Genomic DNA, 26,017 nt, shown 5'->3' with positions numbered 1-26,017 from the left:
CCATCTTATCGACACCGACGCCAGTTTCACTGAGAATGGAGCTTTATTGTGCTAAAATTGGTTGGTTTATCGGGGTTTAACGTCCCAAGGCGACTCAGGCTATCACGGACACCGCTGTGAGGGTCTCCGGAAATATCGACCACCTGGGGTACTTTACCATGCACCGACATCGCACAGTGCACGGGCCCCTAGAATTTCGCCTTTATTGAAATTCGACCAGCGCGGCCGGTATCAAACCCGCATCTTTCGGGAGAGCGCCGAGCGCCATAACGACTGAGCCACTGCGGCGAATTCTGGTACTAAAATTTAAAATAAAAACTGCACGTGTCACCATCACTGGCCGATAGTGCAACCAGTCTCCGGTTAATTTACAGTTTCTTGGGCCCGTATTCCAGAGGCAGGGATACACCACCACTCACTTTCAAACAGGGATCACGAACTGGTTTTCTGTGTGCGCGTCAGAAGCTTGGAGCGGCGCGAAATGGGTGGCTTTCCAAAACGCACGTGCCATCTTAGCCGTATGTGGCATGATCACTTGAATAGTACTAACCGAGATTCAACTACTGTTGCGAGGTACGGGCTGTGGACTCGGTGAAGGCTGGGAAATGGGTCTTTATTAAAAGAATTTGATCCAGAAGAAGAGAGGGCCCAAGGCCCTTGGAAGGTACAAACTGGCTCCCCGAGCAGCTGCTCTCTTGCGCTGCTGGAGGGACTCCTCTCGTTGGCTCCCGTGCGTTCACTGCTGCTCCCTCGAACGCTGTGCCCACGAGACCAAGCAGCGCGTTCTTGTGGAGGAAGCGTCCCTGGGCGCTGACGGTCGTGTTCTCGAACGCCGTGTCCACGTGTTCTCGTCCCTCGGCTTTTACGTTCGCGTTATCAAACGCCGAACATGAGAACCGCGTCCGCGACGATGCCGGCACTCTGCGACGCCGAGTATGGATCGGAACGCTCGCGACACAAAGTTTCCGGAGCTCGCGGGCCCACAGGCCAGCTGTTTCTTGTAACGCAACACTACTAGCTTGAAAAAAATGGTAGATATAATCAAACTTTCTGTCCGCTGGCCGAATCTTTGCCGTCCCTTGGTTTGCAGAGTCGCGGTCAGTCATGACCAATCATGCAGGCCTGTGCATGTCAGCAGAAGAGTAGTTGTGTGAGAGGTGGTGGACAGGGTGTGGCTTTGTAGCGGAAGCGGTTTAGAGGACAGCGTGAGTTTTCTTCACGAGCTCTTTTGTAGGCAGAAGGGCAGGCAGTCGTCAGCAAATTGACATCTTTCGCTGCCTTCAATTTTTCTTTAGTGCTTCATGCGCCTGCTTTCCCAATATTTTCTTACAAATCATGCACCCAGAAGCCTATAAGATATGCAACAACTTGTGCTGCGCATTATATTCTAGGAGATACGAGCCAGTTCTTTATCCGACTGAAAGTGGAATTATTTTCCGGCAGGTACACAGAGAAACGCAAGCTACGTCATTGTCTAGAAGTGTTTGAAGTTTCTGATTTCGACTCGTAGAGTATAGAAAATTATCAAGGATGTAATCGATTTCTGTCATAATTTTTCCCATCTCTTGTTTTTGCCTAAAACGAGGGATGTGGATTTTTGTCAGGTGTGGCTGGGTATCCACATTCGTGCCCCTTTTTCCTTACAACAGCTTCCTCACAGGTCTATCTAGTGAAGCAGCGCTACGGCAGAGGGCCAAAGGAGAGAAAGGGACGAACACAGCCAGCGCCATCTTGAATTCTCAAGTGTCTAGGTGGCTTTGACACTGCGCTGACTAACTCGTCAGACCAACTGATATGTCAGACCAACTCGCCCACCAGTTCATGTTGTACAACTTTATTCCTCACAGGGCTGCAAAACATTTGCACTGGTTTGACACGGAACATGCGGACATCTGATTCTCCCTGCAACCTCAAATGATAAATAAGTGCGCGGAGAGGGCGCACTGTTAAGTGTAAACGGGTTTAATAAACTGTAAACGGGTTTAATAAGAATACAGTAATAAAAGGAAAGAACGCTGCTGTCCGTCATCCTTCGGAGCATGTACGCACATGGATGATGCAATTAGTTCAGGGTCAGAAACCCACCTGATCAGAGTGCACATGTTTCTCCAGCTCCTCGTGAATTGTCCGCAGCGTCAGACTATTTTCTGAGGCTACTGGACTCTACAAGTGTGCAAATCACCCGCTTTTAGCCTACGGAGAAGCGATAAACAATTTTCTGGGGAATCCTTGAGCGAGAAAATAGCGAAGGTGGCGAGCAAAAATTCCGTGCTTGTGAGTGCACGGCCCGTCAATAGCCGTGTGCTTACCGTGAAACGGCCAGTTGTTGCAAATTCAGCCAAGTTTGGACTGTTCCGCGTAGGGCAACCCTCAGGAGCATGACCCGCATCTATCTCTGTTATACTGCAGATGGCCATGAACAAAACAGCGGCTGCCTCTTGGCTGGACAACCAGACTATCACCATCGCCGTCCAGAAGCTGAAGAATGTTGCCACCGTACTGTGGCCTGCCGAAAAGTATCTCACCGAGGAAGCCCTAGAGCAGGCCCACGCCAACTTCAGCGAGAATGCCTCTTCGTTCGCCCAACTTTGGGTCGACACCCGGCGCAACATCCGCAGCCTGTTCGGCTCCGAGGCAGGCGTCCAGGAGGAGCGGCTGCGCCTGAGCAGTGCCCTGCCGTTCATCGAGTACGTGCCCGTGCTGAACGCCCTGTCGATGTCGCTGGGCGCCCTGGCACCGCCGCTCTTCTACATGGACGGCACCAAAGCCATGCTGCACGGCGGCCTCGGCTACTTCTACGCCAGGGAGCTGGTCGGAGCGTTGGACAGTGAGGGTGTCAATGTAAGCAGCCACCAAAGCAACATTCATTGATAAACAGCCTAATGATGAGCTTAACGTGTTGCTGAAGACAGTATGCAGTTGCCAAAGCTTGACCAAAAATGAATCGAGGGACAACATGTCTTTAATTATCGCAGATTGCTGTCTTATGAATAAGAACGAAAAAAAGGTTATCCGAACTGTTTTGTTCGTGTAGTCCGTAACGCTTATAAAGCAGGCTGATGTTGATGTTCATTTTAACTTTTCCCTTTAATGTGACATTATTTCAGATGTATAAATATTTCGGTGTTTTTTACTTTTCATTTTCTTTTGTCACGTAAGTTTCCCTTCTGTCAATTGCGGTTATTTTGTTTTTATGTGCATTGTTGGTGCTGCCATAGAACAGGTTTAGTACCACGCAAGTTTCAGTTTGCAATTTCTTTCTTTTATTCCTGCATAAAACTGCATACTTAAATAAGTCAGGTTCATTGATTGGTTCACGCTTTCATTCAGGGAGCGTACCTATGAGGGATGGCTTACAGAAGTAAACGACCGAAGTTTTTCTCACTAAAGCTTCCACAGTACGTTTCTGCCGTTTTCTGGTCCTGTCTGGCAAGTTTGGACCACGGCAGTGTGTTCATGAAGCGCGATTCACTAAGGCTTTCCGTTTCGTGGCCTCATTCTGGCACATTTTTGTGGGCAACCTTGTGTTTGTGATGCCACAAGACGGCTGCCGCCAATATTCGCCCCGTGTTTCGTGAATCGCAAAAATTGAAACCCGGTTTTCTGTCATTTCAGAAAAATAATGAACGCAGCTCTTACCTATAGTTGCAGCTTTTAACCAATGGACGCCCATACGATAGGTTTTGAGACAGTATCCGCGACGTCAGGCGATGGTCCGTCGTGACGTCAACGTTTGGTCGAAACCCAGTTTCGGTTCCCAAATGTTTGTTGATTTCAAATTCTTCTACTTGGTATTGTAAAAAATGTTTTTTTTTGTACTCTAGTGAAGGAACTCGAAGGATTGCTATGTAGTTATCACCTCAAAATATTCAAATATCCTTCGACGAAATACGTTTGTGAATATTTGTAGAGACATGAAAAACAACTGCATCACAAGAACGAAAGATGAGATGTGTAATCTAAACTTTAGTATAATTGCGTGGACATATATTGTTCATTATCACTGCTTTTAAGAAAATCCCGTTACATTGTTCACTACAAACTGTCCGAGCCAATGGACTTGTTTTCTAGCTCCCCGCTAGCCAAGGCCAGCCTCGCAGACAGGTTGTGACAGGGAGCTTTTTTGAGCACAAGGAATAAAGATGTGGTGGCGTTCAGAAACCTGGGCACAAAGGTTAATCCAAGCTAGTGGATTTTTTGTGGCGACAAATTTTACCGAAATATTAAACCATCGTAGTGATCATGTATTACAAGGAGAGAAGTTAATGAACACCGGCTAAAGCTATGGTCAGCATTGTTTATTTAAATAATAGAACTTAAAGTTCCCAGGCATACTATGTCTTTCAAATAGGATAAGATTAGCTTTACCGTGATTACCAACTTACAGAAAAACGCCGCGCTGGCCGAGAATTTCGCTGCTTTAAAAGAGAGCGATCTGACTGGTGCTGATGCCGGCGCTGCGGCTGAGTGTTTGAGGTGCTTGGCAGCTGACCGAAAGATGCGGGTTTGATCTCGGCTTAGCACTCGCATTTTATCTAAGCGAAATATTAGAATCCCATCAACCGTACGATGTCAGTACACGTAAACACCCTATGTAGTGGAAATTATCTGGAATCCCACGGTGCGGCGTCTGGTGCATCATGAGTCAATTCTGGGACATTAGAGAGTTTTAGTTCTGCGTACGTAACCATACGCAAGAACCTTACGTACGTAGCCGGGTTGCGGGCCCTCCACTGCGCATGCGTCGTACGCAGCTCGAGCCTTACGTATTGCGTATCCGCCGCGTACGTACGTAGAGATCCCGTCCTCTGCGTACGTAACGTTTGTAACGTTGAGACGTCTGCGTGTTGCTCTCGTTGGAAACGAGAGAGCGCGAGACACGTTTTCCAACATGGCAGCGAACCGAGCCGCAAACGTGCCTCGCGCGCGCTTTTTGATTGCCGACGATTTGGCGTTGCTGCGAGAAGTTTGCGCGTGCAACCCATTTGCCGATCCGTCGCAGTGGACGCGAATCGCAACTAATGTGCAGTACGCGACTCACAAGGTTTTCACCGTGCGCACATTGCGCGAACGTTGCGACTTGTTGCTGGCGTACTTCGTTGCCCAGGATCGCGCAAACCTCAGGAAGTAAGTACCAAGTTTCTCATATCTTGAAGCTAAATTACTGTAATAGATTTGCCTTCAATGTTATGCATGTAAAGGACGTGCCCGGTTACTGTGGGAAGCGTTTTTCTCTCCTTTACCAGAAGAGCGCACAACAACAGTGATGAGCTCTATGCAGACTGTTTGTTTCGGAAAGTTTACGCGTTCTTTACTCTCTAGATCCGGCACCGAGGAAGAGTACGATGAGAAAGAAAAATTACTTCAAGACATCGTTGACCTCGCGCGGGTGTATGGCTACACCATCAAGCGGCGCCGGCCGGCGGCTGTGCCGGCTACCGCTGCCACCCGGGACAAAGCTACCGCAGTGTTCGCGGCAGCGTCAACACTAGCACCTTGCCAAGACTCCTGTACGTAGACTGGAATTTAAAGCTGTGCATTTTGGCACGTTAATTCAGGGCGTTGAGCGTTTAGTATCACGCTAGCGATCGTTTTCGTGTTGGTATCAGATGTTCTTCGATACACAGAAAACAAAATACTGGGGCAGTCTATAACAAGCATTCTATATTATTCAAGTTAGGCAGCCTCCGCTGAAAAGGACCAAAGGATCACTGAATGTCAGTGATCACTGTGGAACAGTGCAGTAGGTCTGAGTCACCAGTAATATGCACTTTATTGCAAGAAAACTGGCACTTGCCAAGAACACACATGATCATGAGGGCAGGCAGACCTAATATACATTTGAGCCTTTTTTTTCTTGCATCGCTATGCTTGTGAAATAAGAACCTTGTCTTCTCATTCGCTATATGCAGCGCAAAGTTCTTCCAACGAGAACGATCCATCAGAGACCGCTGCAGGAATATTGGAAGGAATTGCTGCTGGTGTAGTGGAGAATGCAGGCGGTTCAACAAGCCCAGCAGCCTTACCACAGGACGAACCCAGCCCAAGTGCCGCACCACTCAACAATGCAAGTGCGCCAAGTCACCAACCAACACAGCCGTCCACAGCAGTAGCACCTACCCCCCGAAGTATGCAGTATCAAATTTGTAGCTTACAGCACGCATGACTTCTATAGTCTAACACAAGTGTGCCTAGATTTTGTAAGTCCTTACACTGTAACACGTCACATGCTAATTTTCCTAGCATATCTTGTGATGGTGTATCACTGTCACCATAATACAATATTAGAATATTACGCTTTACTGAGCATTCAATGTAATTCAAATGAGGAACAACACAACAAAACTGAATGAATGAGAACATAATGCAAATGAGTTGTATGTTAACTAATTTAGCATCCCACTTGTAGGTGTCTTGTTTGCGTGCCGAATTTTCACCCTTTGTGTCTTGTTTGCAAGCTTAATCCCTCATTGCAGTGCAATGTCATACGAACAGCACATATATTGGATTACTTGCGCAGAAAGGAAGAGGAACCAGGATGCTGAAACCACGGCCGACCGCGAATTCCTGGAGAAAAGGTGGCGTCATGAGAAAGATATCCATGACAAAGACGCTGAACTAGAACACAGCCGCCTCGAGCTTGAAAAGATGCGCCTAGAACTAAAGCAGAGACGTTCGGAGCAAAAACATGAGCTCAAGAAACAAAAAATGGAAAAGGAATTCCAGCTCCGGCAACTAGAGCTCGAAATAAAAGCAAAAGAAGAAGAGCATAGGCACGAACAGAGCCAACTTTCCACACAGACCAACCAAGCAATGTTGAGCCTTTTAAAGGCGCTCACAGAAAAAATAAGCGGGTAGAGGAGATAGAAAAAAAAGCAAAAAAAAATTGCTCTATGTAGGTTCAGGTTACTGTTGCTAAGCTCAGGTTGCAGCTTAGTGCGGAATATTTGTTACTTGCAAGGCACAGTGTTTTAGAAAGGCTCTACATGAATAAAATAAATACAGCGTGTGTTGTCACTTATTGCACATTACATCTCAAATAATCAAAAAGGCATGGTGGTTCCAATCCAAAATATACTGAGATCTGGTTGCCGTACATGCACGCTTGGCAGTTGCTGAGCAGGACGGCCACTCGGTACATCCTTGGAACTGCCTGCAGTTGTATTTTGTTGTTCTTCTTAAAGTCCAGAAATGCGAACGACGAGATAATGTTACCAAATCCCCACTCTACAGATTGCCTGACGGTGCTCATGGAGGCGTTGAACAGTTCTTGCGGCCTCGTCAAAGATGCGCCTCCATATGGCTTCATTAATAGTGGCCGTAAAGGGTACGCAGGGTCACCGTAGATTACGTACTGCTGCCCTTGTACCAGCTTCTCCAGCTTGTTGTAAAGCTTGCTCTCACGGAGTATTCCTGAAAGTACATGTGAATAAAAGGGGGAGATTAAATGCTGGTTAACTAGACTGTACATGTGAACAAAAAACAACTATCTCGGTTACAGTCAATTATACAGTAAAGCTCTCACAATGGCAAACATTGCAGCTAGCATTTATGTGTAGCAGTGCTTTGAATACATCAATCTGCCCTGCGAGTTAAGTTCTCTAATGTAAGCCTTCCTCTCCCCACAAGTGTTCTTAAATGAGTAATTTTGTGCGAGATTCTGAAGTAAGCACAGATGTATCTATGTTTATATTAGCTCAAAATGAAACTGCACTGGACGTGCAACACACCAGAGTCATGCATCCTTCCTGGGTATGGCCCGTCAAGCTCGCATATTAAGCCATTTGGGCACATCAACGCTTGGTACTTCAAAGCGTGCAGCCTTTTGTGTCCCGAGAAGTACAGCCGCTGGTTGGTTGATGGTCTGCATATCGGCCGGGCAGTCCCATCAATAAATGCCCAACAGTTTGTGAGGGCTGCACCTTTCTCGTGAACTGCCTGGAATAAATTATATAATAAATCTTTAATCAGTGTCAGAAACTTAACATACGTGGTACAGTAAATTTGAGAAGTAGGTAATACATGTAGAAATGAGAAATAAACAACTTTCTTTCAAGTGCATACATGCACTCTAGGAAGGAGGCCACAGAATGCAATGTAGGAATGAAGAAAATTGGGCCAGTTTGTATATGTTCATGATTCACAAAAGTGCTCCAAGCAAAGGACAAAAGGGGAAGACAGCACCTGTGTCATCTCAGTCTTCCCCTTTCATTCTTGTTTGAAGTGCGTTCATGAATCATGCAATGTCTGACTAAGACATTCCTCTCCATGGTACGAATGAAGCATTGAGAAGGCAATTGAAAAGAAAAAATACAAAGGCAGTGTAGTACGGATGTCTCAACACTTGTTGACATATCAAATATTCTATAGGACAAAAAAAATTCCTTGGTGTAGTACAACACAAAACACAGTTAACAAGGGTATACGCACAGCCACAGTCTGCTTGACAATGTTTCGACAAGAGCACTTGCCTTGGTTTTGCCCGACAAAAACAAATTCTCTTGGTAAAATGTTTTCTAGGGACTGAGGTTGCCCCTCAAACCTTGTTAACTTCATTTCGTGTTATCAAGAATCTAGGCTTTCTGCCCCCTGTCTACCACTGCTGCAATTCAGACTGCCTGACATGTGCTTTCAGAAACATTCTTCTAAAAACATCAATTCAATTACCAACCCACAAAAAAAGCATACAAAAGCCCAGCTTACCACAGGCTACAAAACAGTGGCAAGGCACAAATAAAAAGAAGACTCCAACTCCTCTAATGCTACAGCATGCAAAATGTAGTTATTGCATCACAATAATCTATTAATTGAAGTATGCAAAAGCACTGTTCTACTTTTGCTTGCAACATCCCTGCAACGTTTCCAGTTAAATGGCACAGTGGTGAGTGAGAATAGAAGATATAACCTTGCTCATCTCTTCCAAGCCGGTTAGTGACAGCCATTGGTGCTTGGTGAGGTCGTCCAGAAGATACCCGAAGTTTCTTTCGATGTGGAGCATCATCTTGTTCGCGACGCTAGATATCACACTGTAGTGGCAGCCAAAATACTCTTGCAAATCGCACAGCCTGTTTGGATAAGCTAGCCTACGTAAGCACATGCAAAGTGCCTCTTGCCCCGATACGCAAACTCCCTGGGCGCTTGTGACACTCTCAGGTATGCTGAGAGCATCTAGAAGAACAGGGAAGTCCGCCTTTTCAAAGCGGAATTGACGCCGGAACGTCACATCTGGAATCTTGTCGATGTTGAGTGTACCATTTCGCGAGGCGTACACCCTCCTGCACGGTTCACGTTGGCGCGGCCGCATGATCAGTGCCTCGATGTCCGTCCAGTCTAAATAACACAGGCAGTAGGGGTCCCACAACACAGATGAGCGAGGCATGACGAAATGGTTCAGTCGCGAATTCACGGGGCAAACACCGCTGTCAACAGCCAAACCCGCTGTACGCACTTGACTCGCAACACAACACATCAGCACAACGAACAATCACTGAACACACGCAACCTGCACCACACTCACTCAAAGGTATTTTTGTTCAAATAAACCCCCAAACACTCCTGAAATGATCGCATTCAATGATTCTCGCCTCGATTCCCATGAGTAAGCACGCGCAAAACACCAGAACTTGGCGCTGGATTGACGCGGCGTGTCTTGGATTCGTACGACTTCAAAAGACAACTAATGGTTCATGATTATGTCCATGGATGGCGCTGCGGTGGTTTGCGTAGTCTTGCGTACGCAGGAGATTTGCGCGCTTCTAAAAGCCTGTCCGGGGAGCGTCTCCGATAAACGCCGTAGCGTTCCGCAACGAACGTACGTTCTGCGTGCGTAACGGTCGCTACGCAGAACTAAAACTCTCTATTAAATCCTAAGTAAGCATATACCGTTAGCGGGTACTGAACGTATAGTGAAAATATAATATAGAGTGCGAGATATAGTGCACTTTACTCTAAGCCATTTAAAAGATCATCGCGGAGGCAGGTGGAATATACGTAGCAGGGGCGTATAAGGTGGATGAGCTTAGGAGCTAACGCGGAGAGAAGGCGGCCGTGGCTAGCGGAAGACCTCGTTCATTGAAGGACACAGGGAAGGTCATTGTCCTGCAGGGGGTGTAGTTAGTGCCGTGGTGATGATGATGACTACTTGGCCTGTGTCTGCACATCTTTTCTGCTTGTTTTTGAGGAGAGGTACTTCGGGATACTGTCGTCATTGGCCCCGAGAAAGGCTTGGTCTGGGCGGGTTTTGCCTCCCCGTTCACACTCCCGTGGAACCTTGTGCTTCAACCGGGTCCGTTTTCTGTGTCTTCTCGGGGATTTTATACTACAAAGTGCTGCTGAAGTGGTTTATTTTAATACGCACTAACGCCAGTACATTGCAGTATGCACTTGAGTCCAATCCCGTCACTTATGTTAACCGTGCATTGTGACGTAGGGGCACGGCTGCTTTTCTGCATTTCTACACACATTAGGCTCAGTTGAGTACCGTCACTACACTCAGTTGTCTTCCCCCTTCTTCTCTTTTTTTTTCCATCTCTCTCCGCAGACGCCCTACATCATCATCTCCGGTGTTGCAGCATTAACATCTGTCCATTGAAAAGTTCGCCTGTTTCGAGGTTTTGTCTCAATGGCTTTTTTTTCTGGTCTCAGCTAGAAGCTCACCCTGGAGCAGCATCTGTAGATCTGTTTCTAAAAATTTGCTTCAGTATTTGCCCTTGCCAAACGTAACGTAAGGGTTCGAGACAAAAATAAATCAGAAAAATTCGTTGTAAAGTGTGGCCTTCTTTTCTGCTGTCTAAAAATTTATCAGCTCATGAACGTTTGCAAGTATACCAATTTTGTGGCAGCTTCTTGCCTCCTATCTTTATCCTCATTCGCTAGTTCCACTATTTCTTTCGTTATATCACTTTAAGTTGCTTTTGTTGCGAAAGCAACACTACGCTTGTCGCCGAGCCATTTCGCGGAGCTCTGGAAAGGCCAAGCTGCGCATGCGCGAGGAGCGGGTGATGTCACACGGTACGTACATAGCTGGCGCGCCGGAGCCGCAGCCGCCGCCGCAGCCGCGCGCTCTCCATCGTGTAGCCGACAGTCTGCCTCTCTCTGTTCCTCTCTGATGCACAGTAGCGACTGCGCATTGCCATCTGCGTGGTCTGTGGTGTGTATAAAATTGGCAATGGCTTAACTCTGCTATGCCAGGATATACATAGCGTGAGGTGAGTGCGAGGTGTCCACATCTCAGTAAACACCTGAACCAGTTGGAAGCGCCTAACTGCCCTGGAACAGCGGAGACCTCAACCATGGTTTAAGCTAAGTGGCGATAGTGACAGATGTGCGCTTCATGTGCTGGCATTGACAACGTGGTTCCAGAAACTCGGCGCTGAAGCCATAGGTCGGCGGCGTTCATTGTGTTCATTGGCGTTGGAGTTGTAATGTTTTGCACTCCGATCGTTTTTAGGAAAGGAAGGCGAGAGCGCGCGGCGTGGCACGCCACCTATGCGCAGTGAGGTCACTTGCTCCTCGCGCATGCGCAGTATGGTCTAGCAAGAGCACGTGAAACTGCGAGACTGTGTAACAATGTAGCTCACGCAACGTATATATCGACGCGCAGATGTTGCTTTCGCAACCCTCCACGTTTAATGAGAGGTAAACAACAGCCATTTTTTTAGAAGCGCATACTCAAAGTGCACATTCTTTCCCACTTGTTCCTAATGCTCTGCAGCTCCGGATGGTGTGACGAAGTTCACAGTCCCAACTGCGCGGAAATGAGGGCAGACACTGAGCACGTTCTTTACTGATGTACGACTTCCTTTACCTTTTCTTATTTTCCCTACCCTCTCTCCCCTTCCTGAAGTACTTGGCGTCACTCGGGCTTGACAGACGACCGATGGTGCTTAGTGCAGGAAGCACGTTTTTTCGCTGGCCCTTAACGCTGGCCTTGATAATTCGTTTCTTGCTCTTCCTCCTCTTCACAGATTGTGACATTAGCTCCTTTCTACTTGAAAAAGGCACGTTCATGCTCCCGAAAACTATTTTTCAGCACTCTTGTATCACCTAGAGGAAGGACTACGATCAGTAATGAATTATGTGTAATATTCGACTATGTTCTGCTTGAAAAGTTTGATGACGATCACAACATGCCGGCCGTAATACTTGATCCCACTTATGGGGTGATTGCTCCGCTTCGCCAACAGCATTCCTTGGCGATATCATATTGCATGTTGGACCTGCTATCAAGTAACCTTGTTGCGTTGTGATAAACTGAGCCTAAGTGAAGTTTCAGGGTTCTCGTCGTCGGTGGCATTTTTGAAAAAATTACAGCATAAACACTTATTTTCTGACTTAACTAGCATCTTCCTGACGTTCTCTCAGCTAGGGATTCGATATTTATGCTCCGTTCACTCACAATTATTTTACGGTTGAAGGCGCATATTTTAGGACACAGAGGTTCCTGCAAGGAATATGGCCCGACTGCACAGATTCTATTGCCCGTGATGATTAATAAAACATTTTCTCTCGAATGCTCATATGCTCATGTCGTGTATAGTTTTTGTAAGCGATTCATTTATTTTAGCCTTTTGATGCTCTGATGAGTGCAGAACAAAGGAATGAATGATACTGCTTTCCGCAACCATTGCGGCACTCACATGAACAGTGGAGGCCTCCATTTTAAAGCCAAATTTGCAGTTTTTTCACTTGGTGTGCCTAGCTCGATGTGGCTCTATGCGACTTGCTGCAAGGGCTTAGAGATATGAGCCATCCGAAGAACATTATATACCTTGGTCGCATATACGTGTACGCCGTAACTGAAGGGAATATTAGGGGTTTCATGGGCTTATCCATGTTCTTCAGCGAAAGATGCAAAAATATGGAAGACGTGGTTTATTTTCCCGCCAGGTGGACCCGCTGGGCAACATCGTACCGTCCTGGCTGAGCGAGGCGGTGCGGCCAATCTTTCGGCAGCGCGAGCGAGGCTGCCTGCCCGACAACGCCAGCGTGTTCCCTGAGGTGCCCGCGATTGAGGTCGCGTTCTCCGCCTTCCAGCAACACGCGAACAAGAGTGATCTCCACCTCTCTGATGTAAGTTGAGATGAAGTTTCTTTCCCAGAATAACTAAGCCGACTTGGTGTCTCGCCCTCTTGAGCAGCAAGGTGAAAAGCGAGAAGATTGGGTCCAAAACAGAATATAAGCGCTCGGCTTTTGTTGTCTCTTTCAAGCTCTACAGATCTCTTCTTCGCCCTCTGGCGTTGGGTGGGCCCAAGCCTCGTACACTCAAGCCGGCTTTGATAGTCTTTATACTTCGAGGGCTAAAATATTCGTCCCCTGTTTGAACCCGGGGGCACAACTCAGGTGAAGTGGGGTGCAGACTGTATGGTCGAAGTTATGGCCACAGAAAGAATAGCGTTGGCAACCACAGTAGCGATATGAGTCACTGGCATTCACTGCTAAAGATTATTACGGATTTTAGTCGCAGCTTTTACCATCTTAAAAAAAATGTTCCGTGACTAAGAATAACGTCACGAAGCTACAGTTTTAGTACGGTAAGATACTTTCTGTATTGCAATGGGCCGCTCAGTCTTGATTTATTAAATGCTTTTTCATTCACTCAAAAGGTTCAGTTATGTATGTTGCCGGTCTTGGCTGTTCTTCATGTTAAGCTGTGAAAGTTACTATGCGAAACTTGTGAAACGTGGCGCCTGTGGTCGATGTTCTGTCTTTTCTTTTTAGTGTATAAATTCAGCGTCTTGTTTCACATCTTGACATCACGAGGTTTTGTGGCTTACGTGTGATTTCCACAGAAATTGAAAGCGCACCATTGGATTGCAAGCGCAAAGTACTCAAGAAAATAAATGTACTTTGTATGGTCGCCGAGAGTAGATGCAAAGACGCAACACTTTGCAGGGAAGCCATAGCACAATTTAGAATTTTTTTTCTCTCTAATACGTTGGATTCCAGTATGTGCGCTTTCGTTTACCAGTCGGTCGAGTTGAAGGGGGGGGGGGGGGGGGGGGGAGCTGAAGAGGAATGGCAGTTTACATATTTCGATTGAGTACTGTCATCTAATCGGAAAGAGACCACTCTCCCCGAAAGCGGGGCTTTCATAGACTAGAAAAGACTAAATAACGAAACACACGTGTGGCCATCGCCGCCCGTCATGCTCCTGCAGCAGCGCACTTCGTTGTCGTATTGCGTACTCAAGCAGACTCCACTCTAAAGCGCTCACATGCACATCGTACGCATTTGTTTACAACTTGTTAACGGTGCTTTAGGATACCTAAAATTTTTTGCACTGGTTTGCAAAACACAGAAAGGCGACAAAAATAGACACATAAATGTTAACTAATCATGTAAGTAGTACCATGCATCAAGTAGCCTTCACAAGCTGGCATGCAATCTTTTCCAAGCATTCCGCTATATAATTGTTATAACGCGCGTATGGCAACGCGTTCATAATGCACTGAGTTTCGAATTATGCCAGCCTCACATATAAAATTGTGGTGTGCTCTATCCTCGGTATGTTGACATAAAAGTGCTCGAGCTCTCGTTTGTTTAAGTAATCAGCTTCACTCTGAGCCAGGCAGAGTCACTTTTAGTGACTCTCTCGCATGGACCGCGAGGAAGTGACAACCACCCAGCACAGCTGCCGTAATGCAAATGCTTTATTCCGATTATGGTCCACGAACACCGCGCTACTTGAAGCGAAGTTCAAGAGTAGCACCAAGGCGGCGTGCAATACCCAGACTGACGGTAAGCGTTGTCCGCTCGCACGGCTGTGCACTGCACAATATACAGTAGCAGTATGTAAGAGTGTAAGTCGTCTTCTGTTTCGTTCCTAATTCGGCCTCGGGCGCTCCTTTTACGAATGGCTGCACAACTTAACTTACCAGCAATGGGGTCTGAGCACACTGCACGCCAAATGAAAGCACGAAGTGACGGTTTCGATGGCGGAACGTCTTGCACATGCGGATATTTTGCACTTGACCTCGCAGATTTTCCGAGATCAAAACTTGTCTTTCTATACTGGCTATCTAGTGCTGGCGAACGCGTTTGTTGCGTTCGCCGGTTCAGAAAGGGTGCATGGCGAACGGGAGCGAACAGGGGCAGTACGTCATCGAACAGTTTGGCTCCGTGAAGCTCTCAAACGATCAGATCTCACAGCTTTAGCTCTTTGTCAATGTACCGCAATCCACAACAGAGCGCGTATTTTCTCTGCGTTTTTACAGCCTCTTAGGAAGAACACATTCGCCAGCTAGTCACGATATTTCCGCTGCTGCGTCGAGGCGTACACGCCAGCGACTAACGAGGCCCGTAATGGCGCCGTGCTCTGAGCGCATCAGCGGTGCCATCTGGTCTCAAACGGAAGAACTGCGCGCTGCAAACGGTCTCGCCATTCTCCGAGTTCCAAACCGCTGGCATGAAGCCTACTGTTGCAAAACGTGTCCATTCGGACGCAAAAGTTTGGCACTGTTCCGCGTCATGTGGGGCCTGAGGGTTTTTAAAGTTTTCGGCTAATTATCGCTTAGGTTTCAGGGGACAGGACTTTGATGCGGGATGCAGATGTGGTGAATATGATGGAACGAGTTTGTTCAACGTGTTCCTGCGTCGGTAAGCCGATGCATTTCTGCGGCTCGGTGAGAACGAGCGTGCTGTCGCCCTAAAACAGCTGATTCCCCTCGAGCTACACTTTCGGTGTTTCACCAGCAGTGCCTCCTGTTGGACGGCTGCGGACATTCTATTAGTATGGTTCAATGATACACTTGGCTTGAGTAAGGTTTCACAGGGTGCATCCAAAGGAATCAAAACCAGTGGGGCAGGAGAAGTTTGCACTTTGGGCGGACGTCCTTCGCTTCATCTCTGCAACATGAGCAATGTTAGCTGCGGCAATCGTCTTTGAAGAGGGCACACTAAGTAGGTAGGGGATCAAACAAAAAATGATAATCATCCTTATAATATACATGGCACTCTGTAAGTTAGTGAGTATCCCCAAGATATGTTTTCGTGCGGCTCCGTCCATCACGAAAAAAATGGCTTCAAGCAAAGCTTTTGAAAGTTCAGGTCCGTCTACGCGCGTCACACAGTCGTGAAGACAACTTCTAATGGGAAATCTGGGGCATACGTGGTGAAAAGCCGTATTACGACTGCAAAGGATAATATTTTGTAATAGTTTTTTTTGCTATCGCCTGTAGTTTCACTCCATGAAAGGAAGTACTCTGAGTCTTCTGCAAAATGACGACTAATAAATTCGTTTGGGGTCGGCATTGGCATGACTATATTCTTCGCTGAACGCTTCAAGGACTTCTAGTAATCGAGCTGCTTTTTAGTGATTAATGAATGGGCTCAAAAAGTGGACATACAGGGAGGTCATGAGGCTCATTGCAGAAATTTATAAATGCTAGATTTTGTTGTATTTAAACAGTAACCAGATCATCACGGGCTATTACTGTCCCTCAGGAAAACCGCACAGAATAAGTTGAGAATAGAATGGGCTATACTGAACCATGTTTTTGCCGCAGTGGGGCGAAGTTTTCGGGCACATACATAAAGCCTGCATCTTGGTTAATTTGTTCAAGATTACAAATATGTGAGTTTGATCATAAGCGGCGTTCATTCCTTGCTCCCTAGTAGAAAAGATGTATGGGCATCATATGTTTAATTATTGGGTGGAATATTGCAAATAATGCTTTGTTGAGATATTATCCACATTATTTGGCTCGACAGTAACAGAAAATGAGTTGAGATTACTACTCACATTTTTCTTTAAACCTGCTTGAGAACAGTGTAAATTCTTAGGGCATTAACAATTTTAGAGAATTCGTCATCGGTGATGCTTAGATTAATAAATATGGGTGAAGTATTATTCCCTTCTGGAAAACCTCAGCATGCGATTATGATGCAGGCTCTACAGACGACTCACACGATGTGGTTCCATAAGGTTTGCCTGGAGGCGGCATTAACTTCTTGCCCATTCGGGGTGCCGCTACTTCAAATGCTGTGCTCGGTTACCACCGAGCGTGAGTTCGAAGTGCAAACCCCTCCCGATTGCTGCGCGCATTGCGTCGCAGGAGCTGAGCGAAGCGAAGGTGTTCTTCATAACTGCGTGCCTTGCCAGTTGTGCCAAGTCAGCCGAGGACAACCTTTTTGGCGGCGACTGCAACAAGGCCATGATGAACTTCGCCCCCTTCGCGGAAGCCTTCAAGTGCCCCGCGGGTTCCAAGATGAACCCGGTGAAGAAGTGCACCTTCTTCGACTGACCTCCGCTTGCAGCCATTCCAGCCATGGGCCGTCCACCGTGTCCATGGGTTTCGATTGCTTGTGGGGCTGTTTCTTATGTTTGGGCAGAGCCGTTATTTTATTTATTTACTTATTCAGTTACCCTAAAGGCCCGTGTGGGCATTACATAGGGGGGGGGGGGTACAATAAAACTTTAGAACTCGGAGAAACTACAAATACAGGCAAGTCCACACAAAAAGCGAACACGAAGCAAATACGTCAGTGCAGGTATGGGGCTATATGGGGCTCATACAACATTCACAGCCTCAGGAAGCACTTCAGACTGTGGACAAATGTGACTTGGTCAGTGATGGACGCCACGTTTTCCGGGAGCTGATTCCAGTTGCGATTGGCAAGAAGAAGCAGCGACTGAAAAAACAGATCTGTGCGGACGAAAATGGACTGTACCTTGTGTTGGTGACCCAGTCGCGGAAATATTTGATTAGCTGGTACTACATGCAGCGCAGAAAAAGTGAACGACTATGGTAAAGTTTCTGAAAGAAGACCATGAGTTGAAGCAAGCTGCGTTTCTCGAGCAGAGATAAGTTAAGAGACCTTTTTATTTCAGATACACTTGCTGTGCGTGAGTAGTTCTTTAAGATGAACCGGGCAGATTTGTTTTGAAGAGATTCAAGTTTATTAGTTAAATAGGTCTGATGTGGACTCCATATGAGAGTGACGCATTCGAATTTTGAGCGTATTAATGCAGTGTATGCTGTGTTTGCTTTCAGTATGAGTCGTCGAATTATTGACTTGACAGATTCTAATGAAGTGCGTCTAGCCTAACTATAAACCCTCAATAGAAAATTTATTATTGAATAAATTATTTTACTATTTATTATTAGAGAAGGGTCTGCTGATATTGCAACATAAAGTAAAATATTTATGAAATGAAAGGGAAGAAAAAATTTGCTCGGAACAAATTGGATTCATTTGCCCGAATAAGAAACTACTGGTATGCTGTTTTTCGATGTGTTGCATTTATTTTCGGTAGTTCTCACAGCGAGAGCGGAAGGAGAACTGTAATCATCGGCCATGTTTACGAGTGCGGGATTGATTACCTCGTAGTCAACATTGATTTCCACATCGCTACTCTCTTCCAACCAACCTAGATGAGCTATTAAAAGTTCTGGCACCCCGTGAACATTTGCTTAGTCGTCGAAAAGACGAGCTCCCTATGACTGCTATCGCTACGGTTATCATTGGTCTGGAGAAAAGCTGCCTGCTTGCTTTCGTCCGTTTACGATTACGTAGAGGGTGTTCAAAAGTGTCACTTTCAGAATTTTTAAAAGAAGTACAAGAGCACTACGCCAAAGTTGTTTTTGTACATTGAATATGCTGTCAGGTGGCGCTAATTAAAAGGCAATTCTTATGGTTATAACAGTAACTAAATGCAATATTTCGCTGAAGTTCGCATGCATGTTAACATTGAAAAGTTGGAGGTACTGGCATTTGACACCATTGTATTTTCTACAATTTTAGAAAAGCACCTGCGTTTTGGATGTGCGTCCAAATTTCAGGCCATTGCTGCAAATTACGTATGCGAGAGCGCGGCACTCAGCATGAAGATCCTCCCTGCAGGTCGCAAAAAATAAAACTGCCACCCATTTTTTATCTCTTTCAAATATGTCATTAAAAACATTATGATGGAGACTTCAGATGCCACAAGCGTTCTCTATTATTGAACGCATGAATGTTTTGTGGGCATGAAATGCGCATCTTTTTTTGCTTGTTTTGATCTCTTCTTGAAAAGTACAGTTTTTGGAAGCTGTCGAGCACATATAGTCGATATTTTTATCCCAGTGTACATTTCGTGTACCTGTGACTCCTAATTAGTTGAAAATATCAAATAGTTACTTCTGCAGTTATAGGAAAAATGGCAGCACAATTTTTGTTAATAGCAAGCTTGAAATCTATTAGTAGGCTTGATTTGCAAGCACTTTCTTCACGCCAAAATATGAAGGAATGAAAAATCGAGCATGTACGAATTGGGTCGTCAGCTTAGGTTACTCATGATTAAATTAAAAGAATCGCCAGGAAAAGCTTCAATTTCACAGGTTAGCTGGACAACATCGGTAATGTCAATAGCACAAGGCAAAATAACGAAGCTAGAACAGGCCGTTGCGTAACGCAAGTATTTTGATATGCTACTATTTGAGAATAGCGACACAACTTTTTGCTTTACGTGAATTGGAAATTAATTCACAGTGCGAAACTTTGCCGAAAGCCTGTACTTCTTACTGACAGAGACAAAACAAAGGCACAACCAAGAGCGCTGGCTGACAACTGATATCTAATGGGCGGAGCAGAGGGGGAGGGGGGGGGAACAAAAGTGCCACCTGTGAAACAAAAAAAAGGAGGGGAAAACTGCAGCCCACATTTGTCACAAGCAGTTCTACACCTTGGTAGAAACTGATGTAGATAACCTAATCAGTTCCACTTCTTTCTCTGACAGCGGCAACGACATATTACTGATGCACTTCTCAGCTTGTTCAGATTTTATTCGAAGAGTTCCACAATTCCCCGTCGTGCTTTTTTGTTTCAGTGGAATATGATAGCGGTTCTGTGGAACAGTGACAGGCATTTGACACCGGTGTTGCTAGTGACGGTTGTGGATTTCAGTTTTTGCCCCTTGTTTCTTGTGCACCACAGATTGCCCTTGTGTGCCTCTGTATAAAGGAAACCTCTTCACACCCATTAACACCGGTTGTCAGTCCGCACACTTATTTGTGCCTTCATTTTGTTTCTGTCAGTAAACATTTTAAGGCAGAAGCCTTTAATGCCTCATCGTTGTAAGCAGGAGTTGTCGAGAAAAATGTCGCCCTTTTAAATTGGTCTAAATGATCGTGACGTCACAGTGCGCGAATTTCAAACGGGGCCAATTGTACTTTGGCTAATAACCAAGCAACCAATTAAAGGGATGGTATAGTGGTACTCCAAGCAAAGTAAATAAATAAAACCGAGTAGAAAATCGGTCGAGTTGGGTAATAGAACCAGTGTCTCTGAAGTGCGAGACGAGCACGCTAACCACTCCGCCATGCAAGATTTTCATTTTCTTTTTTGTCTTTATTGCCTGTTTTAACAGATTATAACAGATCACAAACACATGTTCTGCACTGCACTCTCAAACATCAAGAGCGGATATGTGTTTCACTCACGCGGGGAAATCAAAACTGTTTCAAGAAACACAACTCTCCCATCCACTCGATAACTTCATCTCCAAAACATACCTCCTTGTACACTTAACGCAGCTTAAATATGTTTTCTGTGAAGTAATCTCCGACAGACCGCGTATCTTCATCACAGTGTCGTAAAGCCATCCTCTTTCGGCAAATACTGCGCTGGGGTGGTATTCTCCCGGTGTTACCTTTTGCGACATGTCGCATTCGCTCTTCGCTGATTGGCTCGAGCCGCGGTGACGGCGGCGTGACGACACGGACCCGCCTTCCTGCTACGTCATCGTGACGTCGCCCCAATTTTCTACGCTTAGTCGAACAACGGAATGCGCTGAAGCGATTCGCGCGGGCGACGGGCTACCGTTAGCGTACGAACGCAATCGGCAGTTGCGGCTTTTGCGCCCTTGGCGTGAAAACATGGCGACGTCCTTTGAAGCGAGAGCCGCCCGCTTCAGCCAATTCAGCAGTCCTTGCGATTCCGGTCGGCATGTTTACCGGCAACTACTGGTGTTGTTACTTTTCGCTATGACTTACCTTGCTTCGACGATAAAGTTTAAGCTGCAATTCAGCCTAGTTTTTTAGATACGCTCTCGATTCTGGAGCGCGCAAGCCTAATGGGACCTCCAGCTACACTGCTACCGTCTGCAACTGCCCGAGACGCAGCCGAAACCTAGCACAACCGTCCGGAACGAAAAAAAAATAGATTTGGAGCTTTTTCGCGGTGTTTTATAGACTTAAATGAAGTAAATCGAGTTTATATTAAATTTGCAAATGTTTTTTTGAACATTAGACGTCATGTGATGACAAATATTCTTGCTATAAAAGATACGAAACTACTGCTGCTAGTGAATCAGCAGTGGTAAATTGTCGCTTCTCGGAGTGAATGAATGCACCGCAGACGAAAGTGCCGGCGGCTTTTTTCGTTTCTTCGAGCATCTGTAAGCACTTTTTTAGGCCCCGCCCATATGCGACATGTCGCAAAAGGCGACACCGGCAGAATACCACCCCTGGCCAGGAAGGTAAATACAACATATTTATAAAGATCCGGCTCAACGTCCAGGAATTGTATCCCATACGGCGGCAAGGGTAAGTCTTTATTTATTGCACGCTGGAGCACGTCCCAGAAACAACAGCGCATCCCAGCAATCAGTAAAGACGTGTTCTATTGACTCTCGTTTGTGACACAACAAGCAATCAGCACCCCATGGTAAAAACAATCCGTTCTCCTCCATCCATGTTTTAACCGGAAACGTCCCAGTGTGCTACTTGAAGAAAAACGGTTTCGCACCCGCTGTCACCACCATTTTCGGTACTCTTTTTAAAACATTTCCTCCTTGGCCTCCACAATACAGAGATCGCTATACTGGCTCGAGGAAGACACAGTCAACGAAATCTTTTAACAATTTCTTACGCGTGACATTTGGCAGGTATTCAAAACTGAAGCGTGCATTCTGAAACCGAAAAGCAAAGATCACTTCTTTCAAAAATCTACTTGCACTGTACCTCATCCCGTCTACAGTGGAAATAACAAAGTTTGGAAAAGCCGAAGAAAGCCTCACTTGACTAAAAGCCCGCAGGAAAGGGTCGCGCTGATCTCGAGGAAACATAAATCTTGGCACCACCTGCCCCAAGTACAAGTGTGGCAAGGAAAGACCCCCTTTTCTCAAACGCAGAAATAAATTATCGCGTTTAGTCCTCTACCATGAGGACTGCCAAACAAAAACTGCGAAGAGGCAATGTAAGTTTTGAATGCTAAGTCGAGAGCATGAAAAGACCTGCCACAAATGGCACACCTTCAAGCCATGTATACATTTGATATGTTTGCGAGCGCGAATACACACATTTTCTTTCCCGACCATTTCTCTGCACGCGTGGAGAGTTCTTGAATTTCCTCCTTCCAAAAGCCATCGTTATCTCGATAGGTGTCAAGAGGAACACCTCGGTATTTGTAAGGGACATGTAACCACTTTACACGTGAGTGAAACAAAGGCACTGATTCCCAGTTCCCATGCCAAAGGCGCGCACATTTGTCCAGATTAACAACGCTATTGGTTACAAACAAAAATCTGCGAACAACCGACATCGCATGTTCAATACGGCTGTGGTCGCTACAAAAAAATGAAACATCATCGGCATACGCCAATACTTTAATTTCACATGCTTCCAGTTCAGAAGCGCGAATACAGTTGTTATTTATTACATTCCAACAAAGTGGCTCTAGGTACAGAGCGAGGACTAGCGGTGCCTATGGGCAGCCTTGCCGCAGGGATGCTCTAACGGCAATTCTATTTGTGAGCTCTCGGTTAATAACCATATTTGTGGTACAGTTACTATAAGCCATTTTATCCAATCTTAAAATAACTTCTCCAAGTCAGACATGCTCGAGGATTTTAAAAAGAATATCATGACATACACGGTAAAAGGCCTTCTCTAAATCTATTTGCAACATTGCGACTCGCTTAAAGTCAGCGTCACCGCAATCCAATATACTCCGAGTGACATGGACATTCGTGAAGATGGTCCGCCCTTGAATTCCACACGTCTGGTGGGGGCCAACCAAGATGTCCATAGCTGACTGTAAACGTTTCGCTAATACTTTCATAAAAATTTTATAATCAACATTACTTAGCGTTATCGGCCGAAAACCTGTAACTTGCTTAAGCTGAGCAGGATTGTCAGTTTTCGGTATAAGGAAAACATGTGCACGGGAGAACAACGGTTTTAAAAAACAAATTATAAATGACTCTTCATAAAAGCTTTGTAAAATGAGAGCAGTTTCGCGTTTGAACGCCTTATAAGTTTCCGCTGTTATCCCGTCAGGACTTGGCGATTTCCCCAAGTGGAGCTCATCGATAGCGTATTCCAATATTGCTGTTCATAAGATGGCAGACAGGATGTCAGTGTCTTCACTGGTCAGTCGAGGTAATAGACTTAGAATTCATCCTGAAAGGCGTGTACATCTGCCGAATCGGAAGCGAAAGAATATGCGGTAATATTGACTTACTTATCGCCTTCAGGTCGTACGTCAGAATAACTTTGTTTTTAATTTCTCCGCAGTGCCAGCTCGATGGTTTGGAATGAACAAATGTGCGTCTAGTGGATAGATGGATGGATGGAAATAACGTTATTACACGCACACACCGAAAAAAATATCTTCCAGGGTGGTCCCCTACTGGTCCAGGAGTCCACGCGCTTGTGCTTCACGTAAAGCCCGATCCACCAGCCATTTCTGCCCGGCGGGCTGAGCGGTCCGTAAAGCAGCCTCCCAGGCAGAATGAGTGGGACTTGGATCTGGGCACGCTACAGGTGGTACAATCAGGAGGAGAGGTGGGGCGAAAGCATGAGAGACGGTGGGGGGAAATAAAGCAGCCTGTCTGTAATTGTCGCCATATGGCGATGGATGAGGGCGACGATGCACTGTGGGGTGGTGGCAGTGTCATGCGGCTGAGTTTGTAGAATGTGGTGATTTGATGATATGTAGAGAGGACCGATGGGGCCTCTTTCGCAGTGTTGGGTGCCTGGTCATTCGGGGTCCGGGAGGAGAGTTATCGGGCCAGCCCATGAACGCGCTCATTACCGGGGATCGAGGCATGCCCAGGGACCCACGATAGAGTAACCGTTCGGTCGAGAGAGGTGACTGTGGGAAAAATACGATGTGTTGCCGGCGTCGCCACGCCCTTGAGGTAGTGGCGGTATGCGGCCTGGGAATCGTGCAAATTTCGGTTACGTTTTTCTCAGTTGTGGCGTGGGCCAGAGCAAGTGCGATGGCGGCTCCTTCCGCTTCTGCAGGCGAATTAGTCCGGATAGTGGCGGCGGCCCCCACTGTGCCGTCTTCATAGGCTGCGACTGCCGTGCGTCTAATGATTACGGGGTCTTCGTTCACTCCCAACTTCCTGCTTTCCCTTGCGGCGAGGTTCAGGTAACCATCGAGGTATGCGGGACAGATACATTTCCTTTCCTCAAAAATCAATTTACGAGAACTCAGGACTGGCCATCAAAGCACCTGCGCTTCAGCTTTTGTCAGACTGTGGCATTCCAGAAAAGACAACAAATACTTTGTGAAATTGTTTTATTTCGCTCCATATTTACTTACTTATTTAATTTAGATACGGTCAATCCGATCGGAATTTTTACAGGATGGGCACATAGTAAGGAGGTAAAAATCGAACACAAATGGATTGAAATACATTAAAAACACTCTTGGTTGCAAATAATTACAGGAGTATGGGAAACAAATACAGATAACAGAAAATAAAACACAGAACGATAGAGCACTTTTCACAGAAAAGGGGTGCAACTTTATGCATTGCAAGTAATGTGTCCATACAGATGCTGTTATATGCAGTGGTATGAGTGGTCGTTTGTACTTGTCTAACAATGTTTTAATTATCGCGCAACATAAAAACAAAAACAAATCGATTCAGTTGGCGCCGCCATCTGACACATCATTAAGCTCGTTGCGGGCTTCTTGGGCGCCCATTGTCACGGAGCAGTGGTTGTCGCTCCCATGCGCACTATGAGCTCAAACATTTAAGGTACTAGTATGCGTCAGTCACATAAACCATGCGTGGTTGTGGTAGGGGGGAATAAATACGTTTTCCCCGCTTAACCAAGGCTGACATCGTTCGAGACCACGGGCCTCGCCTCATGATCGCCTACGCTACCGAGCGTACGCCGACCAAGGGGGGCATTGCTCTGAGGGAAAGGAACGACACTCTGGCTGTCATAAACAGGCCATTTTTGCTACAACAATAACGCCAGCAAGCAACAAAATGCGCTAAGGAATCGAGGTCATCCGACTCACCGGCACGGTTACGAGAGAATGTGCCCACGTTCGGGCGAGGGAGATACTCCATGGCCGGAGGGGACAAATTGCGGGAGAACGTTCTCCTCCGCGGCTTCGCCCCACTGGCTATAAGAGCGGAGCGTCGCGCCGGAACGTCAGCGCCCACCGAGTTCTTCAGCCAGAGAAAGTCGTCTCCCTCGCGCGCGCGCGCGCGCAGCAATCACGCCGTCCGTGGCGCTCGTAGCACTGCGACGCCGGCGCCCTCCCTTCTTGGTTAAGGTAACTTACCAGAAAGACGCATCGCGCGGAAGCAAACCACAAGGAACCAACGGGCGGTTCCCCACAACCTTATACAAAACTGCGTGAACAGGCGAATGGCGCGAAAGAGGTGAAGCGACCAAATAACGAGCAAGGCTACATGCTTTAGTGAACCTCGCATGCGGAAGATTGGCGCAACATATAGAATACAAAAGAAGGCATCCCCCAATGATTTTCAAGCATTCCTCCAAACCTCGACGTTGTTCCCGTCTCCATAAAGCCAAGACAGAAAGCCGACAACGCGCTTTAATCGACAAAAATATTTGATACAAGGGCTGCCCCAACACGCACCCTCAGCCAGACATTCACAGAAAGCCTTCTGGGCGGGCTAAGAGCAATTGCGTGTGAGAAGCGTGTTTTCAGTACAGCTGACGACGAAATTTTCGACTCAAGTTCCTGATCTTAGTGCTTTTAGTCCAACGTGTAATCTTTTCTCTGGCCGTCCTGAAAAGCACGCACCCGGGCAGTCACAGGA

General features: G+C 46.4%; 2 protein-coding genes across 2 annotated transcripts; both read left to right on the top strand.

Annotated features, from left to right (window-relative positions):
- The first annotated feature begins 1,176 nt into the window (after positions 1 to 1,176).
- LOC149334435 (neprilysin-1-like) lies at positions 1,177 to 17,243 on the top strand. The gene is made up of 4 exons (XM_089556239.1): positions 1,177 to 1,205; positions 2,410 to 2,841; positions 12,889 to 13,071; positions 17,055 to 17,243. Exons 2-4 carry the CDS (start codon positions 2,410 to 2,412, stop codon positions 17,241 to 17,243), a joined length of 804 nt encoding a protein of 267 aa, XP_089412365.1. The 5' UTR covers positions 1,177 to 1,205.
- On the top strand, positions 4,681 to 9,845 carry LOC149334436 (uncharacterized). Its single transcript, XM_089555136.1, has 4 exons — positions 4,681 to 5,127; positions 5,323 to 5,510; positions 5,913 to 6,128; positions 6,521 to 9,845. The coding sequence occupies exons 1-4, from the start codon at positions 4,892 to 4,894 to the stop codon at positions 6,856 to 6,858; spliced, it is 978 nt and encodes a 325-aa protein (XP_089411262.1). The 5' UTR covers positions 4,681 to 4,891; the 3' UTR covers positions 6,859 to 9,845.
- Positions 17,244 to 26,017: the final 8,774 nt, after the last annotated feature.

This window comes from Amblyomma mixtum, chromosome 8 (genome assembly GCF_055824585.1).
Source record: "Amblyomma mixtum isolate Tamu chromosome 8, ASM5582458v1, whole genome shotgun sequence".
Taxonomy (NCBI): Eukaryota; Metazoa; Arthropoda; class Arachnida; order Ixodida; family Ixodidae; genus Amblyomma; species Amblyomma mixtum.
Note: the sequence above shows the minus strand (reverse complement) of the source record. Positions and strands in the feature narration are given on the sequence as shown.